The 23,784-nt window shown below is 39.7% G+C and overlaps 1 protein-coding gene across 5 annotated transcripts in view; it reads right to left on the reverse strand.

Annotated features, from left to right (window-relative positions):
- Nucleotides 1-1,693: 1,693 nt before the first annotated feature.
- Ift80 (intraflagellar transport 80) overlaps nt 1,694-23,784 on the reverse strand; it is a 95,373-nt gene continuing 73,282 nt past the window's right edge. For 3 of the 5 annotated variants that reach the window (XR_015660792.1, XM_087619499.1, XM_087619500.1), the window contains 7 exons: nt 22,676-22,811; nt 22,148-22,295; nt 20,451-20,622; nt 19,312-19,401; nt 19,030-19,202; nt 7,525-7,648; nt 2,781-3,303 (listed from right to left, as the gene is read on the reverse strand). Coding sequence is in view for 4 of the 5 variants with exons in the window: in XM_087619499.1 (XP_087475625.1) it covers nt 3,193-3,303; nt 7,525-7,648; nt 19,030-19,202; nt 19,312-19,401; nt 20,451-20,622; nt 22,148-22,295; nt 22,676-22,811 (954 nt within the window). In the remaining variant the exon portion in view is untranslated. Of the gene's footprint in view, nt 3,304-7,524; nt 7,649-19,029; nt 19,203-19,311; nt 19,402-20,450; nt 20,623-22,147; nt 22,296-22,675; nt 22,812-23,784 lie in introns of all 5 variants that reach the window. The other 2 variants (NM_001013911.2, NM_001439462.1) reach the window with 1 other exon arrangement.

Consider the following 23,784-nt stretch of genomic DNA (forward strand, 5'->3'; position numbering starts at 1 on the left):
CTCGTGATCTAAACACTTCTTCTTAAAGGTCCTACTTCCCAATACCATCACTATGGAAGTTAAATTTCAATGTGAGACTTGGAGAGGATACTCAACTCATGGCACCCCATGGATTAATGAGCACTGTGTTGTGTATGATAGAAACAGCTGGCTGATTCTGTACTCAATGCAAACTTACACTCTGTGAAGTGGACTGAGGGAAGAGTGCTTGCTACTTACTGCTAGGTCAGCACAATGGTCAATGCTCTTTCAAAGGGGGAAATGGATGATGTAGAGGACAGGTACCTAACGATACAGGAATGAGCCAGTGGATTAAATAGAATGCCAAGATCACATTAACGTCTCAACAGAGGCTTGGAGGAGGACAAGACAGTGTCTCATTTCAATCATACCTGATGACTGAAAGGGTGACGCCATGTATTCAACTGAGGTATAGTGGTCATTTTAAATTGTGAAGGTTCATACTACTATTAGTTAAATAGGGCTCAGATAGTGCACCAGTATCTTCAATTACATTTATATCACAGTTGGTTATTCCCACTGGCCTGATTGGTTAAGAGTCCGATATCAATGCTGTCAACTGCACTGGAAAATTACAAGTGTTGTTTTTGCTATTGGCAGAGTATGGATTTTTTTTTTTTTACTATAAAAGATACAGTGTCAAAGATTAGGGATGGGCTATAATAAAGAATCTACCTGATCTTTGGGAGAAGGAAGGTAACTGGTACAGACCTTTCAGAGTCCCAGAATTGTCTTGAATGCTAGAGTATCTGTTATAATAAATGGGGTGACTTGGAGGAAGGAAACCTAGATGGGATGTAATTATCAGAAAAAGATCTCAGGGCGAGAGACGAAGGTCAGCAGCACGGCTGGTTTACACTGCCAACTCGAGACAAGGTAGAGTTATTTGGAAAGACAGACTTTTGAGAAAATGCCTCAATAAGATTCACTGAGCAAATAAATAAATGGAATCTGCAAACCCATTGTGACTCCTGGAGTTCAGCTGACTGAGAGGTCTACCCCTGTCTCCAGGTCCCTGCCCTGTTTGGATTCCTAACCACACCTCCTTCGATGATGGACTGCAATATGAAACTGAAAACAGAAATAAATCCTTTCTCCCTAAATTGTTCTTGGTCATGGTGTTTTACCACAGGAACAAAAACTCTAACAAGACAGAGGGCAACGTTTCAATCAATCATGCATATATAATTAAACCTTAATTTTAAGAACAAAACTGAGAAAACTCAAGACAGCAATACTCAGGGAAGATGCTTCCTGCTGAACACATTCATGAGTGGGGAAGATGGACAGTCTCCTGGATTCACAAGATCAGGACGAGGAGGTTCTGTCTGTGCCCTTCTTCCTCCCCAGGACTTGCTCTCTGTGCTTCCTCTATGTGTCTGTTTGACTTCCATTTATCCTTCCAAATAAAACCTCAGTGAAGCCCTCCTGTAAGCTCCACAGATGATTCTGCTGAATTATCAACTTGAAAGGGAGGGGTTTATGGGGGCCCCCAATGTATAGCCATGTCAAATACAAGTGTAGATAGCTGGGGACTCAGGGCAACTGATAGCTGAAGAAAACACAGTCCAGCTGCAACCTGTGGCCTGTGGTGTCCACTGCTGACTCTGGTAGGCAGTGTTAAGAATAAACTGAATTGTAAGATATCAAAGAACACAAATAGACTTTATCATTTTTTTTAAACTTTTTTATTGTGATAAATATACTAAACATAAAATTTAACCCTTTAGCCATTTTTTCTTTTGAAACATTACGCTGAAATGTAACAATGTAGAAAGCATGTAATACATATAAGTCAATTTCTCAACTTCATGAATTGAACATATTCATGTATCCAAACTCTGGACTTGAATTGAGCAGTCTAACCGTTTATAAAAGAAAAGGTACTTGTTGGAACTACGGGCATTTCGATGAACAAAACCTGCATCAGCAGTTACCGTGGAGGCCAGGGGTGGTATTTTCCCCTGTGAGTGTTCATGAGCTCTGTGATGCACAGAGCTGGCTCAAGGACACTGTAGAGGGATGTCTGTGGCATTGTTAAAAAGCTTTTAGGGATTTGGGGATGCATTAGATTAAAGCCAGCCAAATAGGTTCATCCAGTGAGGAGAGTTTTGAAAACTCAGACTCTAGGGCTTAGCACAAATATTCTCAAGTCAGGGAGGAATGAAGAAAATGTAGTTTGCCCACTTTTTTCAATAGAGTAAAAAAACAACAGAAAACCTGGAAAGAAAACTTACCATTTGAATCCTTTTAAGAGGACAACAGAGGTTTACAACATCCACAGTGTTAACCATCACCACTACCAATTTCTAGGACTCCCTCACCCCAAAACAGGAACTGCACAATGCAGTCCTGAGTTCCCTTCCTCCAGTGCCTGTCCTCTTGTCTCTGTTCTGACCAGAAGAACTTGCTTATTCCAGTTGTCTTGGGTAAGCTCTGCAGGACTGACTGACATCTGTGCTATGTCCAGTCTACTTCACTTAGTGGAAGTTCTCCAGGGCCCATCCATGTTGCAGCATGTACCACAGTTCAGTCCTTTTGAGAGAATAACTCCCCTGCACGTGAATACCCTGGTTTTATCTAATTGTAGCTGATGGGCATCGGAGTTGCTCCCAGCTTTTGCTATTTGAACTATTAGCTTCAGTATACAACTGTCTACACTGTAACATTTTCCTCAAACCCTTCCTCCTGTATTTTTGTTTTATAAAGTATGGGAGATACTTTATAATTTATATATCAAGTAGAAACGAACAATAAAATACACTGTAAATAACTCAAGGCTTTATTATAAGAATTAATAGCTATTCATACTGAAGAACCAGAAATAAAGAAATGAAAAAAAAACTGGAATGTAATCCACACTCCTAGGGCATAGATAAGCATATAGAAATATTTTCTTAATTATTAGACTAGAAAAATATAAATGATGGAATTGTGTAAGTTATTTTGTGCTTAATCTTCCTGAATGTACCTTAAGTATTAAATACACAGAAAGTGCATACACTTATTCTTTTGACAGGGCTGGGGATCAAACCCAGGGCCTCATGCATGCTAGGCAAGTGCTCTACCATCAAGAGACACCACTAGCCTTAAAATTATGCCTTTTTTTTTAAGCAAACAAAACATGCACATCTTTGGTTATTCCGCACTAGGTAGAGGTTGGCATGGCACTTAGGGCTTTAAGCCCGTATTCTTGCTGGACTGGCCGCTGGATGACCGGTCTCGTTCTTTCGTAATTTCCATCTCGATTTTCGCTTTGATTTTCTCCCAGTCTATTTGGAGCTACAACAGAAGGGAAAAGAGAATTGTATTTATATCCTGTGTTTTTGGTCAATCTAAAGTAACCAAGAGTAAATAAAAATGGGATATATGACTTCCAGAACACGGACAGAGAAGGTATTAAGAGACGTTAGTGAGAAGTAATGCTGAAAACCCACAAGCTACCTTTGGGATCAAGAGAATGGTTATAAAGTACAAGAAAGACTCATTCTGAGATTCATAAGACCAAAATTCCGTGCAGCTCTGTACACAGCACATGGAAACAGCCACAGAACTTCAGAATCTGCACAGGAGCTTAGGGACAATGTAAAGCAGCAACTCTGACCCCAACAAAGGCAAACTGGGCAGGGAAGCAACTAGGGTGTGCTTGCACCAGCTCTGCTGTGGACATCTAAGCCATTAGAAGTCCAGCTTGCAAGGAAAGACAAGGGAATGTTGTTTCACAAGTGGCTCCATGGTGTGTTAAAGTGACAAGGGTGTGGTTACTCACTAACTGATGAAAGCCATCAGAGGAAGCAGATGACAGGCATGATTGGGAGACACAAGAGGTAACAAAAAGAGTTTTATGTGCTTCTCTTTTATCCATTGACAAAGGCACGTACACCCTAGCTTAGACTCATCTCTAAGTTCATTGGATTTGATATAGGGAAAGGACTCCTCTGTCCCTGAGTTCTATGAGAAATTTCTTTGGAAATATTTATTTCTTTAGGAATCCACTGTTAAACAAATTTGGAGATCACTTATTTAGGAATGTGTGTCTTCTGAGGCAAGACATGAGAAAAATTGGGTTCTAGACTAAGTTCAAACTGTGAAACAGACCCAAAGCTCTAAGACTCAGTCAGAAATGAAGAGGCTTTACCTCTTTGCACAGGAGCACTGAGTAAACAGTAAACCAGACCAAAGCAGCACGGCTGCTTGAGCAGACTCCTCTTTAGACACTGAGAGATTAGCTCAATCCTAACGGAACTGCATGACTATTTTGCGCTACTAGTATTTGATGAAATCATTTAGTTATTTTTTTATTCCAAATTTTGTCTAAATTTCCATTAAGTAATTTGCTGATATTTTGGTAACCGTAAAAATAATTGTACATACTTATAATATATAAGACAGACTGATTAATAATTAATAGAATGTCTTTTAGCCTAGATGATCACTGTCTGTACTAAGAATCCAATGACAGCCTGCAGAAAAGCAAGACAAATATTAGACTATTGAAAGAGTGGTTTCCATCGGGCCACAGCTTGCTAGTTTAAATGGCAATGCATGCACTTCCATGTTTAACAAAGCTGTTATAAAAAGGGAGACAAACTTTGCTGCCTGCCTCGACCTTCTTCCAGCCGTACACTGACTGATGTCTGTTTCGCTAGTGAGCCGAGGTACAGCTCTACGGAGCACCTGCTGCAGTGCTGCCCCTGCAGCCAGCCCTGCAGCCAGCCCTGCAGCCAGCCCTGCAGCCAGCCCTGCAGCCAGCCCTGCAGTTCAGCTCAGGACGTCATCGGTTCCGGGCTGAAACGCAAGTGAATGCATCACTCGATGGTCTCCTGCAGAAGATGACTGTCTCATCTCACCTGACATTTATCCAGTTTTAGGACTGTGTTCTACAGATAATTTAGTCCTAATAAAAATATTTTTAACAGTCTGTTTTAGGTAAGAGTGCTTGTTCTCTGACAGTTTCAAGTGTCTACATCAAAAGCCGTACTCTCTACTATAGGGAGTGCCAAACTATTTGGAACTTACCTTGATCCCTAGTCACTTCTTAGTTGCATAAAAGCGTTTAAATAATCCGTGTCTAATGGCTCTCTGTCTTAGTGCCCAGTTTGCCTACTCTTAGTAAAGGGCAGCTGCCTAATTAAACCGAGAATACCGAGGCAATCAGCCATGAATGAATTCACTGTCCTTTTACTCAGCTACCTAACAGCCCTCACCCTGTTTTCCTTCTGCCTCAGGCTACCCTCTTCTTATCCCTCACTCCTCAAGGACACTGCCTTCAGGAACCACAGAGTCAAGTCCTTCTCTTCACCAACTTCTCATCTCCTGCCTGACTCTCTCTGAGAGCTTCCACACTCAGTCTTCTCACTCAGGCCCCATTCTCTCTCCAGAGCACTGTGCTATGGCTGACTGGTCATCAGCTACACTTCAGAAATGTGTGTTTGATGTGAAGCGAGGGATCGAGCCAATGGCTCACATATGCTAGGCAAGGCCTCTATAACTGACCTACAGCCTTGGGCCTGGGAACTTTGCTGAAGCTCTCAGCTGTTTGCATCCTTATCCTGTATTATAGCCTTCTCTATGCAACAAATATGGAACCCCTGTTTATGTCAAGCCTTGACCTAAGGACAGGGTTCAATAACGGACGAAAACATTAAAAACCACTATCTTCATCGAGATAATAAACACAGAGACAGGTAATAAATACATTTTTAAAATTATGTAAGGGGAAGGAGACAGTGAGTGCCTGGTATAAAATAGGAAGTCACATGACCATTTGATCGCTTGTTGAATTTCTAGGTGTTTTTCAATTTAATGGTCAGTGAAGGTAATGGAAAACTAAGATTTGAAGAGGCAACTGCATAACCAAGAAAGGGAAGAAAAAGGCCTTGAGACAGGAGCATTTTGGGGGCCTTGATTACTACTACTGACATCTCTCCTGTCCAAATGCACCCTTATCTCTCTTCTAGTTTCTGCTCCTTCCAAATGTCCCCTCCCACAGCCACCTTAGAAGACGTCAGGAAGGGCAATTTTCCTCAACTCTCCTAAATTCATAGTGACATTGATTCCTGTAATGAAGGACAGATTAACAAGAGAAGCAAGCCAGTTTATCGGTGTGTGCAATGCGCATGGCACAGGAACCAAACGCCATTGCAACGGCTCAGAACTGCAGCTAATACGGCCCCTTCACAAACAAGAGGCTGTCAGATACGACAGGATACAACAAGTACCAGTTTCAGATTCTTCAGACAGGAAACCAAGGGAAGGTAACCAAATGGGAACAAACTTAGGGCGTGGGGCCTGGAGTCATCTTTCTGTGCCCTCTCTGATCTGATCTGAAGCTGTCTCCAGGAGGTTGGAGGGGTGGCTCCACAGTTAGGAGAGCTGTGGCTCTGGCAGAGTTCAGTTCCCAGCACTCACATCAGGTGGTTACAGTCCCTGACAACTCCAGCTCCTGCTCCAACGCCCTCTTCCGGCCTCCACAAGCACTCCAATGGATGCACACGTACTACTCAATCTGTTTTAAAAGAGCTGTCTTCAGTAAAGCTGAATTTCTCTCTCCTGTGTTCTGGTAGGAAGGGCAGAGGATGGACCTCTCTCTCTGTGCTGGTAAGGGCACACATCTGTTCAGCTCTTAGCTATGAGATAATATATATGGCTGTAATTTTAGCACAGTAGATAACTATGGATGATAACTGGGTGGCAGACCCAAATGATACCAGAACATCAGCACATAGATGCTGGCCACACAAGCTATTTTCCTATGCTTAACTTTTACATCAATAGTCAGAAAGTTTTAATTAACTTCTTTTTTCTTTTAATCCTATTTTGTGACTTTTGTTGTTAACTTTCAAATGCCGTCCACGAGGAGGAAAAGCAGGAGGCTAGAACACCAGAGAAGATGGAAGTGGCCTGCTACACAGCAGCCTGTTTGGGCTAACAAACCCCCAGAGCCCCTGGCTCTGGCTGAGCTTCCAACTGAGATACCATGCGTCAGCAGCTGTACATGTCGCATAGGAAGGAGGAAAGGACGCTGCAGTTTGGCTATTTGAAATGTAGTTTTGAGCCAGAGATGGCTGCACGGCACCTGATGCTCTAGCAGAGGGTGCAGGTGTGGTTCCCAGCAGCCATGTTGGGCCCTCACAAGTGCCTGTTAACTCTAGGGGTCTGATGCTTTCTTCTGTCCTCTGCAAGTACAATCAAGTGTACAAAGTCACAGACTACACAGTTTAGAATAAAAATGTCTTACAAATAAGCTAAAATTTCATTGGTGGAAGTAAGGTGTTTTGGGCGTGTGTGTTTTTCCTAAACAAGGGGAAACAGATCTAAGAGTTAGCTTTCTAGATATCTACATGATTTACCTAAAAATATCAAATAGCACCAACCTCAAAACAAATTATCATAAAAACTGATGTGCGTTATTAAAGAAATTAGAGTATGAATCGCTCAACTTCTGTTATACGATGTTTACATAAGGCATACATACTACTGTAAACACTGTATAATACTTACGCCTTCTGCGTATTGCAAATATCGTTTATTCGTTTCCTGTTTACCAAATGTCTCCAAAAACTTTTGACGATAAGCAAGAACTGTATCAACATGGGTTTTGTACTTTACAGCCAATTCCAGTGCCCTATAATGAGAAGTTACATATTGTCAATATTTCTGTTGTTACACAACAGAGTTCTGAAGTCAGAGATAGGACAAATGACCGTTCTGCTTACCCTGCAGAATAGAAAGCCATTTTCTGTTGTCGCCATCTATGTATTTTACAAGGCCCACATGAGATATGACCCCTATTTACTGACCAGCTCCTCTCGTACAAATACAGCATTTTTGCACACTATTCTGCTAGCACTAGTTATAAGGTAGGTATGTATTATGGACTTCCGCCAGTCTATACTACATCTTTTGAACAGAGATCTAGTTTGCATTTCCTTCAGTGAGTACTGCAGAGGACATGTATGAAGAACACTCAAAAAAGTTTTGGTAAATCATCATAAAATGCAACATTTTATGAATCTATAACAAACTTATAGAATAAAAAGTGATATTACTATATCAAATTAAAAATATATAAACTACAAAACTGATATTAAAACCACTGTGAGTAAATGCTATTACTACTGAATCTTGGAAGAGGCATGCTAGGCTGGCAAGGTGTCTTAGCAGGTAAAGGTTCTGGCCACCAAGCCTGATGATGGACAGAACCAACTTCCCGAAGTTGTCTTCCACCGATGCACATGAGCACAAATCAATCAATCAATTAATTAAATTTAAACATCTAAAGAAAATATTAAAACACCACTGAAATTTTATAATTCAGTATATCTATAAAACTAAACTATTTTAAAATAAGCCTTTATTTAATAGAATTACTTTTTTAAAAAAAGGAAAAAAGAAAAAGAAAAGAAAACACTAGCACTAGCACCACACCAAAGAATTACGTTTATCCCAGTGGTCATCTGCAAGGAGGTGAAAAGATTATCCCAGCCCGGCGTCTGTGTAATTTGACTAGGGTCTCAGCCTAGTCAAAATGCTGTTCATGATTCACAGGACTTGAGTCAAGAAAACCCAAGTGGAGCATGTGTCTCTACACTGTTCAATGCCATGTTTTAAGGCACAGGTGACCGTCACTGTTGTAGTCAAAAGCACACTAATCCTCACACTTTCTATTATGCCATGACATGAATGGGACAATTATGAATTATCTGAGCCAACTACTATCAATCTGTTATTTTAGACAAAAGGTTAATATTTTGTAACTTGTAACTCCAGTATTAGCCAAACTGAATAACACCTTTAAAAAGAAGTTTTGGGGTCCAGCAAGATAGTTTGGCAGGAAAAGGTACTGGCTATACAAATCTGGCAGCTTGTATTCCATCCTGCAACCAACATAGAGGTGAAGAGAAAGAACCAATTCCATAAAGTTGTCCACTAACCTCCATGCTTGCACTGCGGCCTGTGTTCTCTACCTCACTCCCATCCCCCAACCCCCGCCCCTGAGACTCACACACACACACACACACACACACACACACACACACACACACACGGAGTAAATTTAAAATTTTCAGGGTAATTTACCTTGAAATAGATAATGTTGTAGATAATGTTACATCCACTGACAATTGATAGGCAATTGAGAAGCTATCAATGACATTATAAAAATGTAAGTCAGCAGTACTATAAATGGTAATGCCAAAATGAAGAAGCATGATTCTTCTAAGACATATCAACATATGCTAGATATTGTTCCAATAGGTTGAATGAGAATGGCCCCCAAAGGATCATAGATTTGAATGCTTGGTCACCGGGAGTAGCACTATAGAAAGGAGGTGTGGCCTTGTCGGAATGGGTGTGGCCTTATTAGAGTGTCACTTGGGGTGGGCTGTGAGGTTTCAGGAGCCCAAGCCAGGCCCAGTGGCTTGCCCTCACTGCTGCCCGTGAATCTGGATATAGAACTCCCAGCTGTTTCTCCCACATCATAGCTGCCTGTGTACCACCACGTTCTAGGCCATGATGAGCATGGACTAACCTCTGAAACTATAAGCAATCCCCAATTAAATGCTTCCTTTTATAGGAGCTGCTGTGACCATGGTGTCTCTTCACAGCAATAAAACCCCGACGCCATGGACTCCCAGAATTCCCTCATTTTGTACAAAGTTAAGTCTTTCAGAGAACAATGAGTCAGGGATGGGGGGCTGACATGAGAAATAAAAGGCAAGGACTGAGTAGCAGAGGCTCTCATGAGCAGTGGGCCGAGGTGCCTTACTCCTCCTAGCCTCTATCCACCCGAGCCTCTGACCCCGCTGAGCTGTGTGTCAGTGGAGACTGCTGAATCACACTACTGGCACCTTGCAGTAAGTGATGGGCTGGGGCAGCTTGCCTGCAAAAGTGAAAGCAGGACTCATAAGCAGCCACTCTTATTGGGGCTTTTAAAAAATTCTAGGGAAGTAATTTGGTATGCAAACATCAATACATTTAATTATGCAGAAAAGACAACGTAATATCTAATCCTGTATTCAGAGGTTAGGCTGAGTATTCTCTACATTACTGTCATTATTATAACAATAAAACATGCATTATTTGAGGAGTAATGGCTAAAAGTAAACATTTACATATGTGCTATTTTAAGTACTCTCTAAATGCATACACACTGGATAAAAAATGTTTCTCTACCACATTTGGAGGGAGCTTACTTCAAATTATATAAGGGTTTTGGGAACAGTATGTCTCTAGTTTTAAAATGGTTTGGCAACCAAACAAATGTGACATTAGATTCTAGGGCTGGAATAAGTCCATGTATTTTAAATAGGAAGAAGTTATATAAAAAGATATGATAACTTCCAAATATGATCTTTTGCATAACTTGAATAAATCTGAAGTCCTTTATATAACTGGCAGAAGATCAGAAATTATTTTATTAACACCTCTACACAGGATTAATGTATACCTGGGGCTTTCACTCTTCCTCTCCGAATTTGAGTTTCTCAGAGGACAGTGACACTCAACGTACAAAGGAGACACCAAACAGATAAACTACCTACCTACAAGTCTCTAGTCTCCACATTCTTCCAGGGTGCAGGCAATCTCCACACACAAATGTGAAATCCAGATACACAACCAGGAAGAGCATGGTTTTCAAGCAGAGTAACACACAAATGAATTAGAAGCCATCCCCTTCAGAAACTTTAAACAGAGGTAGAGGTCAGGGATCTCAAAAGAAATCTAATGTGTCATTCAACACTTCCTTCTACCATTGTAGAATTAAGGTACCTAGCAGTGACCATCAATGCTTGCTAATAATCAGAAAACTACAGAGGACCAGTCATTCTGGAAGCTACATTCCACAAGCTACAGTACTCATGGTCCCTCTCCCTATCCTCCAATTAAGCTTAAACCTACGAGGCTCCAGATTTAGGATGAATCTGTAGCTAATTCAGGAGACAGACACCATAAGGATGTAATCAACAATATCGAGATGATAGGAGCTCCTAGAGGCCCAGTTTCTACAGTGGGAAAATTATAAGCAAACACAAAAAGAACTAGAACCTGTCTAAGACATACCAACTAATCACAAAACGTGGGTCTTTTATGGATTCCAGTTCAAACCATAAAAAACACTTATTAGGTAACTGAGAAATGGGATCATTATATAATTGTTGATAATTTTTATGTATGGTAACGGTATTATGGCTGCTAAAATCTTTTGGAGACATACACTTAAATTCTCACAGATAAAATGTGATAATTGTAGTCTGCCTTAAAATAAATGGTAGGAGAAGGGAGGGCGAGGAGACTGCAAAAACTGATCACTGCTAAGGCTAACTGTAGTGTTCCTCACACTATTTGTTATGTGCTTTTCCATAACAAGGTCGTTTTCAACTTTATCCTTTTGGCTCTTCCTAATGAATTTTGCTTCATATTCTTTTTCTCCCTTGTGTATACTAGGCAAGCATTCTACCAACCAAAAGCTACTCCAAAGCACAGTCTTGTGTGTGTGTGTGTGTGTGTGTGTGTGTGTGTGTGTGTGTGTGTGTGTGTATGTGTGTGTGTGTGTGTAAGCCAGAAAGTGATGCTGGGTGTCATCTTCAATTGGTTTTCACTTTACTTTTTGAAATGTTTTCATAATTAACTATATTTGTTCATTAACATTTTAAAATGTGTATAAAATGCATTCTTATTATTCTTATCTCTCACCCATCTCCCTCCTCATCCTGTTTCCATCCTTATAAATCTCTTTCCCACATTCATGTCTGTATGTGTGTATTAAGTGACCCACTGAGTACAACCAGGTCCTCTGTGTTACCATGGTAGAAAATTATTCAATGACTGCTCATATCCCAGAATCTATCAGTAACCCATATTAGAGCAAGAAAAGGTGGGGCCATAGAACTCCTCCCCAGCAAAACCTATTGCTGACAGGGTAAGTTTTGAGCAGGTAAGCACAGCTGCAAAGTTCAAGACTACAGTGACTGTCACACCCAGAAAAGTGCATTTAGAAGCTGTTCTCTATCTTGAGATATTCCCCAAGCCTTACAGGGATGTTGTTATAAATATCTGGCTAGGTGTGAGCACTATCTGTCACTATACCTTACTTTTTAAAGAAAACTCTCACTGAACCTGGAGCTTGCCAATTCAGTTAAACTGGCTGGCCAGTAAACTCCAGTGATCCTGCTGTCCTCCTCTTCCCCTGGCACTGTGATTACAGGCTCACTGCTGTACCTAGCTTTTTATACAGGCGCTTGGAGTCTGAACCAAGGTCCTTAAGTGCTCATGTGGCAAGCACTTCGCAGCTGAGCTCGGCCCTGATGACCAGTGGGTATTTGGTAAGGCTGTTCTCTTCTCTATCTGTAAATGCTCATTGTTAACCACGGCCTCATACTCTCCACTGACTGACAATTCCTTAAAGGAATTACCCTTTTCATAATTTTGATAGTTTTATATTGAAGAATTATTTGATAATTCTTCAAAGGCTGGGAGCTCCCTTGAAATTTACATCTGTAAATCACACTCCCTGTAGGGTTTCAGGACCTTAACAAAGGTGATTTAACAGTCAAGATTTTGGTACAGAATAGCCATGACTTCCTACTCACCACATAACAAATAACCCACCAAGGAGTGAAGCTTTGGCCTGCACAGTGTGACAGTGTGGGCCTTTTCTGCTGCAAAAAGTGCAGGAATACATTTAAGCCCTAGCATATACACAATTCCTTTCATATACATAATCCCTACACATTTTAAAGTCATCATTTGATAGTATACCTCAACTATGAAGACCTTTGTTTGAGAGAATGACCATCTGCCCAGTCCTAGGAAAAATTAGAAATATATGAGGTAAAAAGATCCTTTTGAAAAGATCCCTGTGCTTTATTTAGCTGTCAATCTGATACAAGCTACAATCACCAAGAAGACTCTTAATTTAGGAACTGTCTACATTAGGTTGGCCATGGGCACTTCTGTCAGGTATTTTCTTAGTTGTTAATTAAGGTAGGAAGACTGACCCTGAATGTGTGCAGCATCATTCTATGGGCTGGACCCTGAAAGTGGCTGAGCGTGAACAGCAGCAGGCAAGGAACAGAGGGTGTCCGTTCTTGCTGTGCTCTTGACTGTGGGTATAATAGCTTATGTTTCTCCCTTAACTTCCCAAAATGATGAGCTGGAACTTGGAAATGTAAGTCAAATAAGCCCCTTTCCCTAAACACACACACACACACACACACACACACACACACACACACACACACCCCACTATTTTCTCCCCTAAGTGACTTCTTGGTCAGGGTACTTCAATAACAGAAATTAATAACAGGACCATCATCTGCTACACAGATATACAAATCTATGATTAATCAACCACGTTATCACTTATTCTATATGTGAATAACTTTTACGTGTTTCCTAATTATTTATTATTCTACCATATCTAAGTATACGAATACATACTTATACATACCCTATATATGATATATATAATACTTATCCTACCTACTTATAAGTTTCATATTAGCCATGCCAGCTAAGAGTTTTACAATTAAAATCACTGCCACAGGCTTTTTCTTGGGTTTGTTCATCTCTCCATTCACAGTGCCTACCGTCTATTGGTGGTACTCAACAAATACATAACACACGACTAATAACACTATTTAGTAAAGGCTTATTAACTGTCACAAAGTTTGCTAAGGTATTTTCAGATATAATTAGTTCAATTTTGATGTAAATTTGAAGTTGTTTCATCATCTTAATGATATGGAAACTGAAATGTACAGAGCCTCAGTACTCTGTCCATAGCCAGTAAGTATGGACTATAAAATGAAACCAGCCTGACTCGAAAGTCCTGATCACCCAACACCTCTTACAACACAAGACATATTTAGAGACCACATTTTACCAAAGAGGTTATTTTTTTTGAAGATCTCTCTGAAATATCTAAATATACCTATGGCAGTAGACTCAGTAAATATGCTGAATAAATGAATATGCAACAGGAACAAACAGTCTACATGGTTTCAAAAATATCTGTAGGATGTGGAGAGAGTGGCAACCTCTGGGTCTCTCTAAAGTTTCTTGGCAGGTATAATTACTTCCTTGATTATCTGAAGTGACTCCTTGCCACAGTCTGACATCTGTACTACAAGCAATGAGGAATGTTAGGTTCCATTTAAACGAGGTGAAGGTCAAGTGTCACATGGTTAGAGTTCCACTGCGAGATGATCACTACGATTATAGTGTCCAGGAAGGGAACGCGTTAGAGGTAAGGAGATTAGTGGTGGCATCACATTGGAGAACTCTGATCAGTTTAGACAAGGGTGCTACTATGAAGTGTTACAAACACTGGGTGAGGTCGAGGAAGGTAAGTGGTTAAGATGGACAGAGGCTAAGAAGGATGCCAACAATAACTCCCAAATTTCCAGCTTCATGCAAGTGAAGTGATAAGGTATTATCCCAGGATAATATATGCTTATATATGCTTGCCTGGCATGTCTGAGGCCTGAGATCAGTTCCTCTGAAAGGAGACAGAGGAAATTCAAATGTAAAACATATGCTACGCAATGGCACTGTTACATAGACAGCTGTGTAACTCCCAACAGGACACAGCACTCATGAGATGTCTGTTTACATCTCTAAAGTGTATAGAAGGTAATCAGAATTCTGATTGGGAATAGATGAAGTCAAGAAGCAGAGGAAAGGCAAAGCCAGAGAGAAGGGATGGAGGAACACCCAGGATACATTCTTTTCCTCCTCTTCTCTCACCCCCGTAGTATTTAATCATCTTGAAGCAGGGTTCTGGCTGAGACTTGGTGGTAGGGCATGTCAGCAGTGAGCGGCCTAGAGGGATGGCAGGGAAACTGAAGTCAACAGCAAGGAATTAGTATGGACATGTGCATAAGCTTCAAACACCTAAGGTTTTTATAAGATACCAAAGAAAAGATGAAGACGATGAAAACAAAACCAGACCATAGCAACCCCAGTCACATGCGGAAGCTAAGAAATGCATAGGTAAGAGAATAACAACTTAGAAGCTGTGCTGTCTGGGGGAAGACAGCTTCAGGTAGGTCAAGGCTGGTTCACAGGGTGCTATGGAGCATCACGGGCACCGTTCTCTACCTCCTTGCTAGGATAACTACCAACCAACTGTAAGTTGGCCATCGCCAATCAATGTTTGGAGCGTTAGAGCACTGCAAAATGATTAATTATTGCATGGACTAGAGGATAGGAAGCACAGGGATATCATATATCTATTACACAGAGGTAATATAAAGTGTTTCTCTCCTTCAGGAATACATTATATGAAATGGAAGATGACACAAATATCTACAAGGACAATAATTAAAGAGGTGCAGCATCCAACAGAATACAGGCAATGTTATCTGGACTACAGGACCTAATTGCTTGGTGATAAGTCTCTTTCTATTTACCATTATCAGTGATATAGAATGGAATCCCACCTAGAAAGTAAGTTTACAAGATAAAGACCATTACAATGTTGTTGTATTAAAATGTTCAGTGTTACATGAACGACAGTAGCTACCATTGATCAATGCACATATTTTCTCAAAAACAACACTTGAAGCTGGATGTGTTTAACACTCAGGAGGCTGAGGTGGGAGGGCTGTTGTGAGTTTGTGGCAAGAACAGACTATATAGCAAGAGCATGTCAACTGCCCCCTACCAACAAAGAGAATATTGTAATTACTAGCTTTCCATATTTCTCATATAATTCTAGTGGTAATGTTCTATTATTTAATATAGTTTACTAATATTACTCTTACCCTATCTCTTTTCAATCCTTACAATTTAAGTGGTTTAACCATTCTTGCAGAACAAACATCTTTCCTGATCTTCTATATACGACACAACAGTAACAAACTCATGTAAATGAAGCACAAAGACAGAGAAGGTGAATTTATCAACAGTTGTATCATGAGAGTATAAACAGATTGTGATATATTAATCACAAAATTAACACAATACATTTTACGGCTTTATTCAAGGAAAAGGTATAGAAGGGATAGCTACAGAAATTAAACCCTGAGAGAGTTATGAATTCTAATAGTTGAAAGATATGTGGGTTATTTGATCTATAATGGTGTACTGTCTGCAAGATATGTCAAGGACAATGGTGGCACAAAGCTTTGGGAGTGACCAAGCCATAACTGATCTGACTGAAGCTCCACTCCACAAGATGGAACCCATATCTGACACTGCTTAGGTGACCAAGAACCAGAGACTAGACAGCCCAGAGACCTAGGGTAAAACCAAATAATACTGGTCTATAAAAAGAGAAGAAAAAGAAAAATATATAGTGATAAAATGACTTCAAATGACATTGTTATACTCACAGATCTGTGTGCCTTGTACAACCATCCTCAGAGAGGCTTCCTCCTTCACTAGAGGGGCACAAATACAAAGACTCACAGCCAGACATTATATAGAGAGTAAGAGACCTTGGGACACTAAGTTCTAAGTGGGATGTCTCCATTAAATCACTTCACAGAGCTCAGGGAACCCCAAGAGGGGTAAGAAAGAGTGTAAGAGACAGAGGGTCCTCTAAATAAAATGATCAAACCTCATATGAAGTCACAGAGCTGAAGCAGCATACACAGGACCTCCATCAAGGCCCTCTGCACATAGATTACAGTCTCCAGCTTAGTGGTTCTATGGGATTCCTGAGTGTGAGAATGAGTGGGTCTCTGTTTCTTGTGTCTTCTCTTGAGCTCTGTTTGTTTTGTCCAATTCTAAAGTGTAATATTAAAATACAGCAAAATAAAATATTATAAAACAAAAATTAACACCTCAGAATTAGAAAACAACAGGCTTCTAAGAAATAATAGTTAAATATAACAAAGACACGTGCTCCACTATGTTCATAGCAGCCTTATTTATAATAGCCAGAAGCTGGAAAGAACCCAGATGTACCTCAACAGAGGAATGGATACAGAAAATGTGGTACATCTACACAATTGAATATTACTCAGCTATCAAAAACAATGCCTTTATGAAATTCATAGGCAAATGGATGGAACTGGAAAATATCATCCTGAGTGAGGTAACCCAATCACAGAAAGACATACATGGTATGCACTCATTGATAAGTAGCTATTAGCCCAAATGCTTGAATTACCCTAGATGCACAGAACACATGAAACTCAAGAAGGATGACCAAAATGCGAATGCTTCACTCCTTCTTTAAAAGGGGAACAAGAATATCCTTGGGAGGGAATAGGGAGGCAAAGTTTAGAACAGACACAGAAGGAACACCCATTCAGAGTCTGCCCCACATGTGGCCCATACATATACAGCCACCCAATTAGACAAGATGGATGAAGCAAAGAAGTGCAGGCCGACAGGAACCGGATGTAGATCTCTCCTGAGAGACACAGTCAGAATACAGCAAATACATAGGCGAATGCCAGCAGCAAACTATGGAAGTGAGAACGGGACCCCCACTGGAGGAATCAGAGAAAGGACTGAAAGAGCTTGAAGGGGCTCGAGACCCCATATGTACAACAATGCCAACCAACCAGAGCTTCCAGGGACTAAGCCACTACCTAAAGACTATACATGGACTGACCCTGGACTCTGACCTCATAGGTAGCAATGAATATCCTAGTAAGAGCACCAGTGGAAGGGGAAGCCCTTGGTCCTGCTAAGACTGAACCCCCAGTGAACTAGACTGGTGGGGGGAGGGCGGCAATGGGGGGAGGATGGGGAGGAGAACACCCATAAAGAAGGGGAGGGGATAGGGGGATGTTGGCCTAGAAGCCGGGAAAGGGAATAACAATCGAAATGTAAATAAGAAATACTCAAGTTAATAAAGATGGAAAAAAAGACATAACAGTTAAATGTAACAAAATAGAATATAATGAGATAAAACCATAACTACAGCAAAATAAAATATTATAAGATAAAACAAAAATTAATAACTCAGAATTAGAAAACAACAGGCTTCTAAGAAATAATAGTTAAATATAACAAAATAAAATATAATGAGGTAAAACCGTAACTATTTCTTAGAAGCCTGTTCTTTTCTAATGAAAGACAGAAAGGAGTAGATCCAGAGAGGAGGGGAGGTGAGGAGGAACTGGGAGTAGAGGGTCAGAAAACCATAATCAGGTTTTACTATTTGAGAAAATAATCTATTTTCAATAAAAGAAAAAAGATATGTGGATTATTTTTGAGCCCAGAGAAAAGCAAAGCCCATAAAAGACATTTTGGACATATAAAAGTATGTTTCATACTACATAATTTCTGGGACATAGAGTGACACAATTTTGTTCGCTCTGAGATCCATATCTAAGGAGGTATAGGAGGCCCTTAGTGTGCCACAGAGAAGAGCAGCCTACACTTTCTCAGAGCAAGCTGATGAAGCTCAGTGGGTGAAGAATGCTTCTGAGCACCTTACTGTAAACCTCTCTTCATTCCTCCTCAGTGCACTCTCTCCAGCCCCTTGGTTCTTCCTCTCGATGATTGACTGATGGAATCATATGGTAAGTTTCTCTTCTTTCATCCACACACAAGTACAGTTGAGCTCGCCTCGCTTCACACTCTCTAGTCCATGTACCTACTCTTGCTTCCACTGCTACATTTGCTACTGAGTCTACAAGTCTACTTCCAGTCCTGTGAGTTCAAGTCCATGACTGACTAGGACTACCTAGCTCATAACAGGCCTTTCAAATTCAACTTGGCTAACACAATTCTACTAATAGTACCACTTCTGTAGCACTGAAATTATAAATTTGGGAGGCATCTTAAGACTCTTTTCTTCTTCAGACCCCAATTTCTAATCAATAACAAGTTCAGAAAAAGCATAAATTTCCACAAATGACATTTTCCAGCTTGAAAATGTTAAGATTCACCAGACAGGATACCCACAAATGTAAAATGAACAAATTCTTATGTAGCATTAGAAAATTTTAAATATACCAGAAAATATAATCGTCTAAATTGCAGACAGAAGAATACATGAAGGTCATAAGGGTCTTGGGACTGTGTAAGGGTTCTTATTACCTTTCCCAGTTATAGAGATTAATGTTGATCTGTATTGCTTGATAAACGAGGCCAGCCTGGAGAAGTATTGTTTCAGCCTCCTGGATGTTCCCACTAAACATTAGTATGTGGGCCATTTTTGACTCTCTAGATGGAAGATCTTTCATAGCATTGATGTACCGAACTTTATCGATCTAAAAAGAGGAAGCGAAATATGTCTATCACAAGTCAGTAATAATAGAAATATAACAAATTATGCTAAGAAAGAACCAATTGCACATTACCTGAATATGATTTACTTACTTCCCCAACTGCCGCATAGGCTATTTCTGCAGTAACCATATCTCGATTAGCAACTGCCATAGCCGCTAGGCAAGCCCACAGGCTTTGCTCCTAAGTGAAACATGAAAAATTATCTGAAAAGCATCTTAGGTATAAACCAGCAGTTCTCACCTATAGGTCATAACCCGCTTGAGGGTCACATTTCAGATACCCTGCTTATCAGATATTTACATTATGATTCATAACGTATTGCTATAAGCAGTGGTTTAAATTCTAATGGTGATACAACTAAGTAATTAATTTACAAATAAAAATTACGAAACGTGGCATTGAAAGAAACCAATAATAAAATAAGTTACATAGACGCTAGTCATGGTAGCACACTTATAATCTCAGCACTCACTAGGCAGAGACAGGCAGATCTCTGTGAGTTCAAAGCCATTCTGGTCTACACAGCAAGCTCAAAGCCATCAAGGGATACATACTAAGTAAGAACCTTATACACACACACACACACACACACACACACACACACATACACACACCCCGAACTAAAACAAACAAAAAAGAAATTACTAAGTCTATTTAAAAACATTATCATCAGAGACCTTCTTTTGAATAAAATTTTCTAAAAAGTTTTGTTTCTAGTTATTAAAGATTTCTTTTCTTTATATCTCAATATGAGCTTCCAATTATTTTTTTTAAGAAGTGGCAAGGAATATAACTTACAAGGAAAAAGAGGAATAGTGGGTTCTCAAACAATGCCACCAACAAGCCACTGTATGGAAAAACATCTAAACGCCATCCCACAAACATGCATTCTAAGGGATGTTACCCAACAACTAATAAAAAGGGCCGTGTTCAAGCCTGTTTGGAGTATACTGGATACAACCAGTTAGGAAATGCTCATCCAAAGCAAAGTTTCTTAATCTTAGCTATGCAAGAGAAAATCTGAGGAGGCTGAGATGTGTACCTCAGCTTCCACTCAGATGTAGCAAGTCAGAGTCGCTGAGGGTAAAACTGAGGAGTCTGACTTCTCCACAAGCCTTCAAGTGCTTGCTTCAAGTGACTGCTCACAGTCACCCTGACCCTTACATGTTACCGTTACTCATCTCTCAAGGGGACACTAGTGTACACTATGTGCACAGTATGTAAGGTACCTTAACAAAGCGGCAGAGCCTTACGGCGTCTTCCCATTTTGAGCTGCTCACATATTCATGGAGAATAGCAGGGTACGGTGAAATGCTGATGTGTACCAGGGAGCCATCAGCTCTTCTTACAGTTACCTGATTTCCAACAAAACTCACTATATGTGGGTTTTTACTATATTCACTGTGGAAAACAAACAAGAAAAACTTAAAGCTACATTCTACACATTTTTCATATGTATTCAATTTGGGAATTAAGTCTAACATATAAGTCTAACAAAATTGACACCCACCATGTATATTCAAATAAACATTTCAATAAAACATGTAGATAGATATACAGTTGAAGCAAAATATATCAACAATTTAAAGTGGCAAAGTTATTCCATCTTTGATTGCTCCCCTACTGGCCTCTACAGTGAGCTTTTGTTATTGTTTGGAAGGAGCCCTGTGGTAATGGCTTGTTCCCCAAAGGGGTCAGTTGGAGGTGAGCCTAGGGAGGCCTGCTCAGGGGCAGGACACTGCAGGGGAAGGTTATCCTAGGACCCCGTTCCCTCCACTCATCCCCAATTTTGCTCCGTCACTCACTGCTGCCATGCGCTCTACTACCTAAAAGCGACGGGGCCAGTTGGTCATGAATTAGAACCTCCAAAACCTCGTCAGAATATCCCTTTTCTTTTTATAAAGCTGCTCGTCTCAGCTACGTTACAATACCAGAAAGCTGACAAACATTTCCCTTGAACCTTAAATTATGAAAACGAATAACTTAGCTATTGGTTTTTGAAAATAAAGACAAGTAAGTAGATTAAAAATAAGTCACAGTGAATTCCAAAATTACTTTCTTGTAGTCCAAACTTTGATAAGAAGACTGACATCTTTTCATTATTTGTTTTTCCTTGTTTTTCTGACCAGGTCTCACTCTGTAGCCCTGCCAGGTCTGGAGCTCACTGTGCAAACCAGGGTGGCTAAGAACTCACAGAGATCCTCCTGCCTCTGCCTCCTGAATACCGAGATTGAACTCATGTGCCATAACCCCTGGCTAATTGATAAATACTTTAAAAAGTAAGCCTTTATTTTGTTTCTTAGGTGTTCCCCTAGTTTTGTTATAGTTATGAACTTAAACTCTAAAAATACACTGCGAAACTTGCTGCTTGGACCTAAGGAGTCTAACTTACTGCTGTCTGAAGAAAAAGAAATGTTTCTCTTAAAAATTTAGGAATAATTTTCCTGACATGTTTAGGTGTTGTTTTGTTTGTTTGTTTTTAAAGATTATCAGCAATTGTGGTTTAATCTACCTTTAACATCACTTAAAAGTCCAACTAAATAGACACGTCTTTGGAATTCTTTTTTTTTTCTTTTTTCTATTTTTCGGAGCTGGGGACGTCATTGGAATTCTTAAAGTCAATGAAAATGCATTCGCTGAGTAATTGTCACAAAGTATATCTTGCTGCAAAATCTGCCCGGTTTAAAAAAAAAAAAAAACCACTAAATCACAGTGAAAACCTCACCTGAGCTATTATTAAACAATCCTCAGAAATTATACTCATTTATAAAAGATGAGTAAATAGTTCATAATTTGTTTTCAATTTGAGTCCATTACATAAATTTTAACCACCCTTAGCTGCGTAATTTATTTAGTTATGTCTGATTAAACTTAGTATGGCAATTAGAACTTTATTTACAATATGGAATCCTGGGCAACACATTACCTTGCATCTCTTTCATACAATGTTTTAGGCAGAATGTCTCTGTCCACATAAACAGCATTAGGGTAATACCATACTGTGAATCGCGTATCTTGAAGTCCACAGAGGATATTGCATGTATCACACCATGCCAAAGTATGTACCATGGTTCCTGAATTTAAAAAGAATAGTCATGGTCCATTAGTGCCAACAGATATTAAAGTCGATCTTTAACATCAGCTGACAGACACATCCTAATTAATATAATGGCTATATTTCTACTTTGTTTGTATAACAAAGATACAAAACTGTGAAAAATGAAAATACTTGAATGTTCTACCCAGAACCAGTCTGGTTTTAATCAACAGGTGTTTTAGTGCTGATTTAGCCACAGAGTTAAAGTTTGCTATTGAAATTGAGTGACAAGGTAGTGAAGAAATGTGAGACTGAAACTCATTCATTCATTCCAATATTAAAGCTGCTTAGTACACAGTAGACCATCTAAGAAAATGGATAATAATTAAAATTTTAAGCACATGGAAATTATTTTACCAAGTTTAATAATCTGTTCTTCTTTCCCAAATCGTTTCACTGAGGTGATATAGAGATCTCTGTTTTTATCAATGAAAGCAATTTTTCTGTCATTGGTAAGTCCTTTTTGATCCAGAGCAACTTCTGAGATTTCATTCTAAAATTTCCAAAAATATGCAAGTATTAAATCCACTTTAGGGCTTGGCATACGGTCACTTTAATTCATTATCAGCACATTTCTGTTCTTAAGGATCAAAGGAACCAACTGTGGTGGCACACCCCAGTACTCCTGGCACTCAGGAACCAGAGGCAGACATCTATGAATGTGAGGCCAGCCTGGACTACAGTGCAAACTCCTGTATTGGAAGAAAAAAAGAAACAAACAAACAAACAAACAGAAACCCATCCCACAGAACAAGACATCAAAAATTAACTAAATGTCAATTACCCACTCATAATAACAAAATGTCCCTATTAACTTATTTCATTAATGTTTTTAAGCCCGTGGAACACAGATTCAAAGAAAAGCAAGAGTTAACTCCAAGAATGGGAGAGGTCCCTACACAGGACTACCCCTTCTTCAGTAATTATAAATTGGTAATAACTAAGAATTCAAGAGCAGCGCCAAAGTATAGTTACTTTGCTGGCAACCAAGGTTCCTTAAAATATCATCACTGACTCTGTAGTGAGAACATCTGTGTCCTGTCCTTAGCAGACAGAATCAAAGGAGAAGGGCTTAGTATCACATGAGAGGTCAACATTAATGAAAAGCTTCCTTATAAAATTTATCCTGAATAGATTGCCTAATACCTATAATTTAAAGATTTGTTAAGTAGACTTCAGAAACATATGGGAGTATCTCATGTTTCTAGAACCTTAAAATTTACACTGTTGTTTACTGTGAAACAGAAAATGTACTGAAGGCATTACACTTCCCAAATGAGAGCCTTTTTTTTTTTTCCAGCAGGGGTTGTGTGTAGGGGTCAGAAAAAGCAAATACAAAACAAGTCCAGAACTTATAGCTTAGACTTCTACCTCCAAGATCTCTACTTTTCTACAATAATAAAACATCTCTGGAATATTGGATTAATCTATTACAGTAACTAGTAAGATGACGTTTCTTAAAACTC

Source organism: Rattus norvegicus, chromosome 2, assembly GCF_021556685.1.
Source record: "Rattus norvegicus strain SHRSP/BbbUtx chromosome 2, alternate assembly SHRSP_T2T, whole genome shotgun sequence".
Taxonomy (NCBI): Eukaryota; Metazoa; Chordata; class Mammalia; order Rodentia; family Muridae; genus Rattus; species Rattus norvegicus.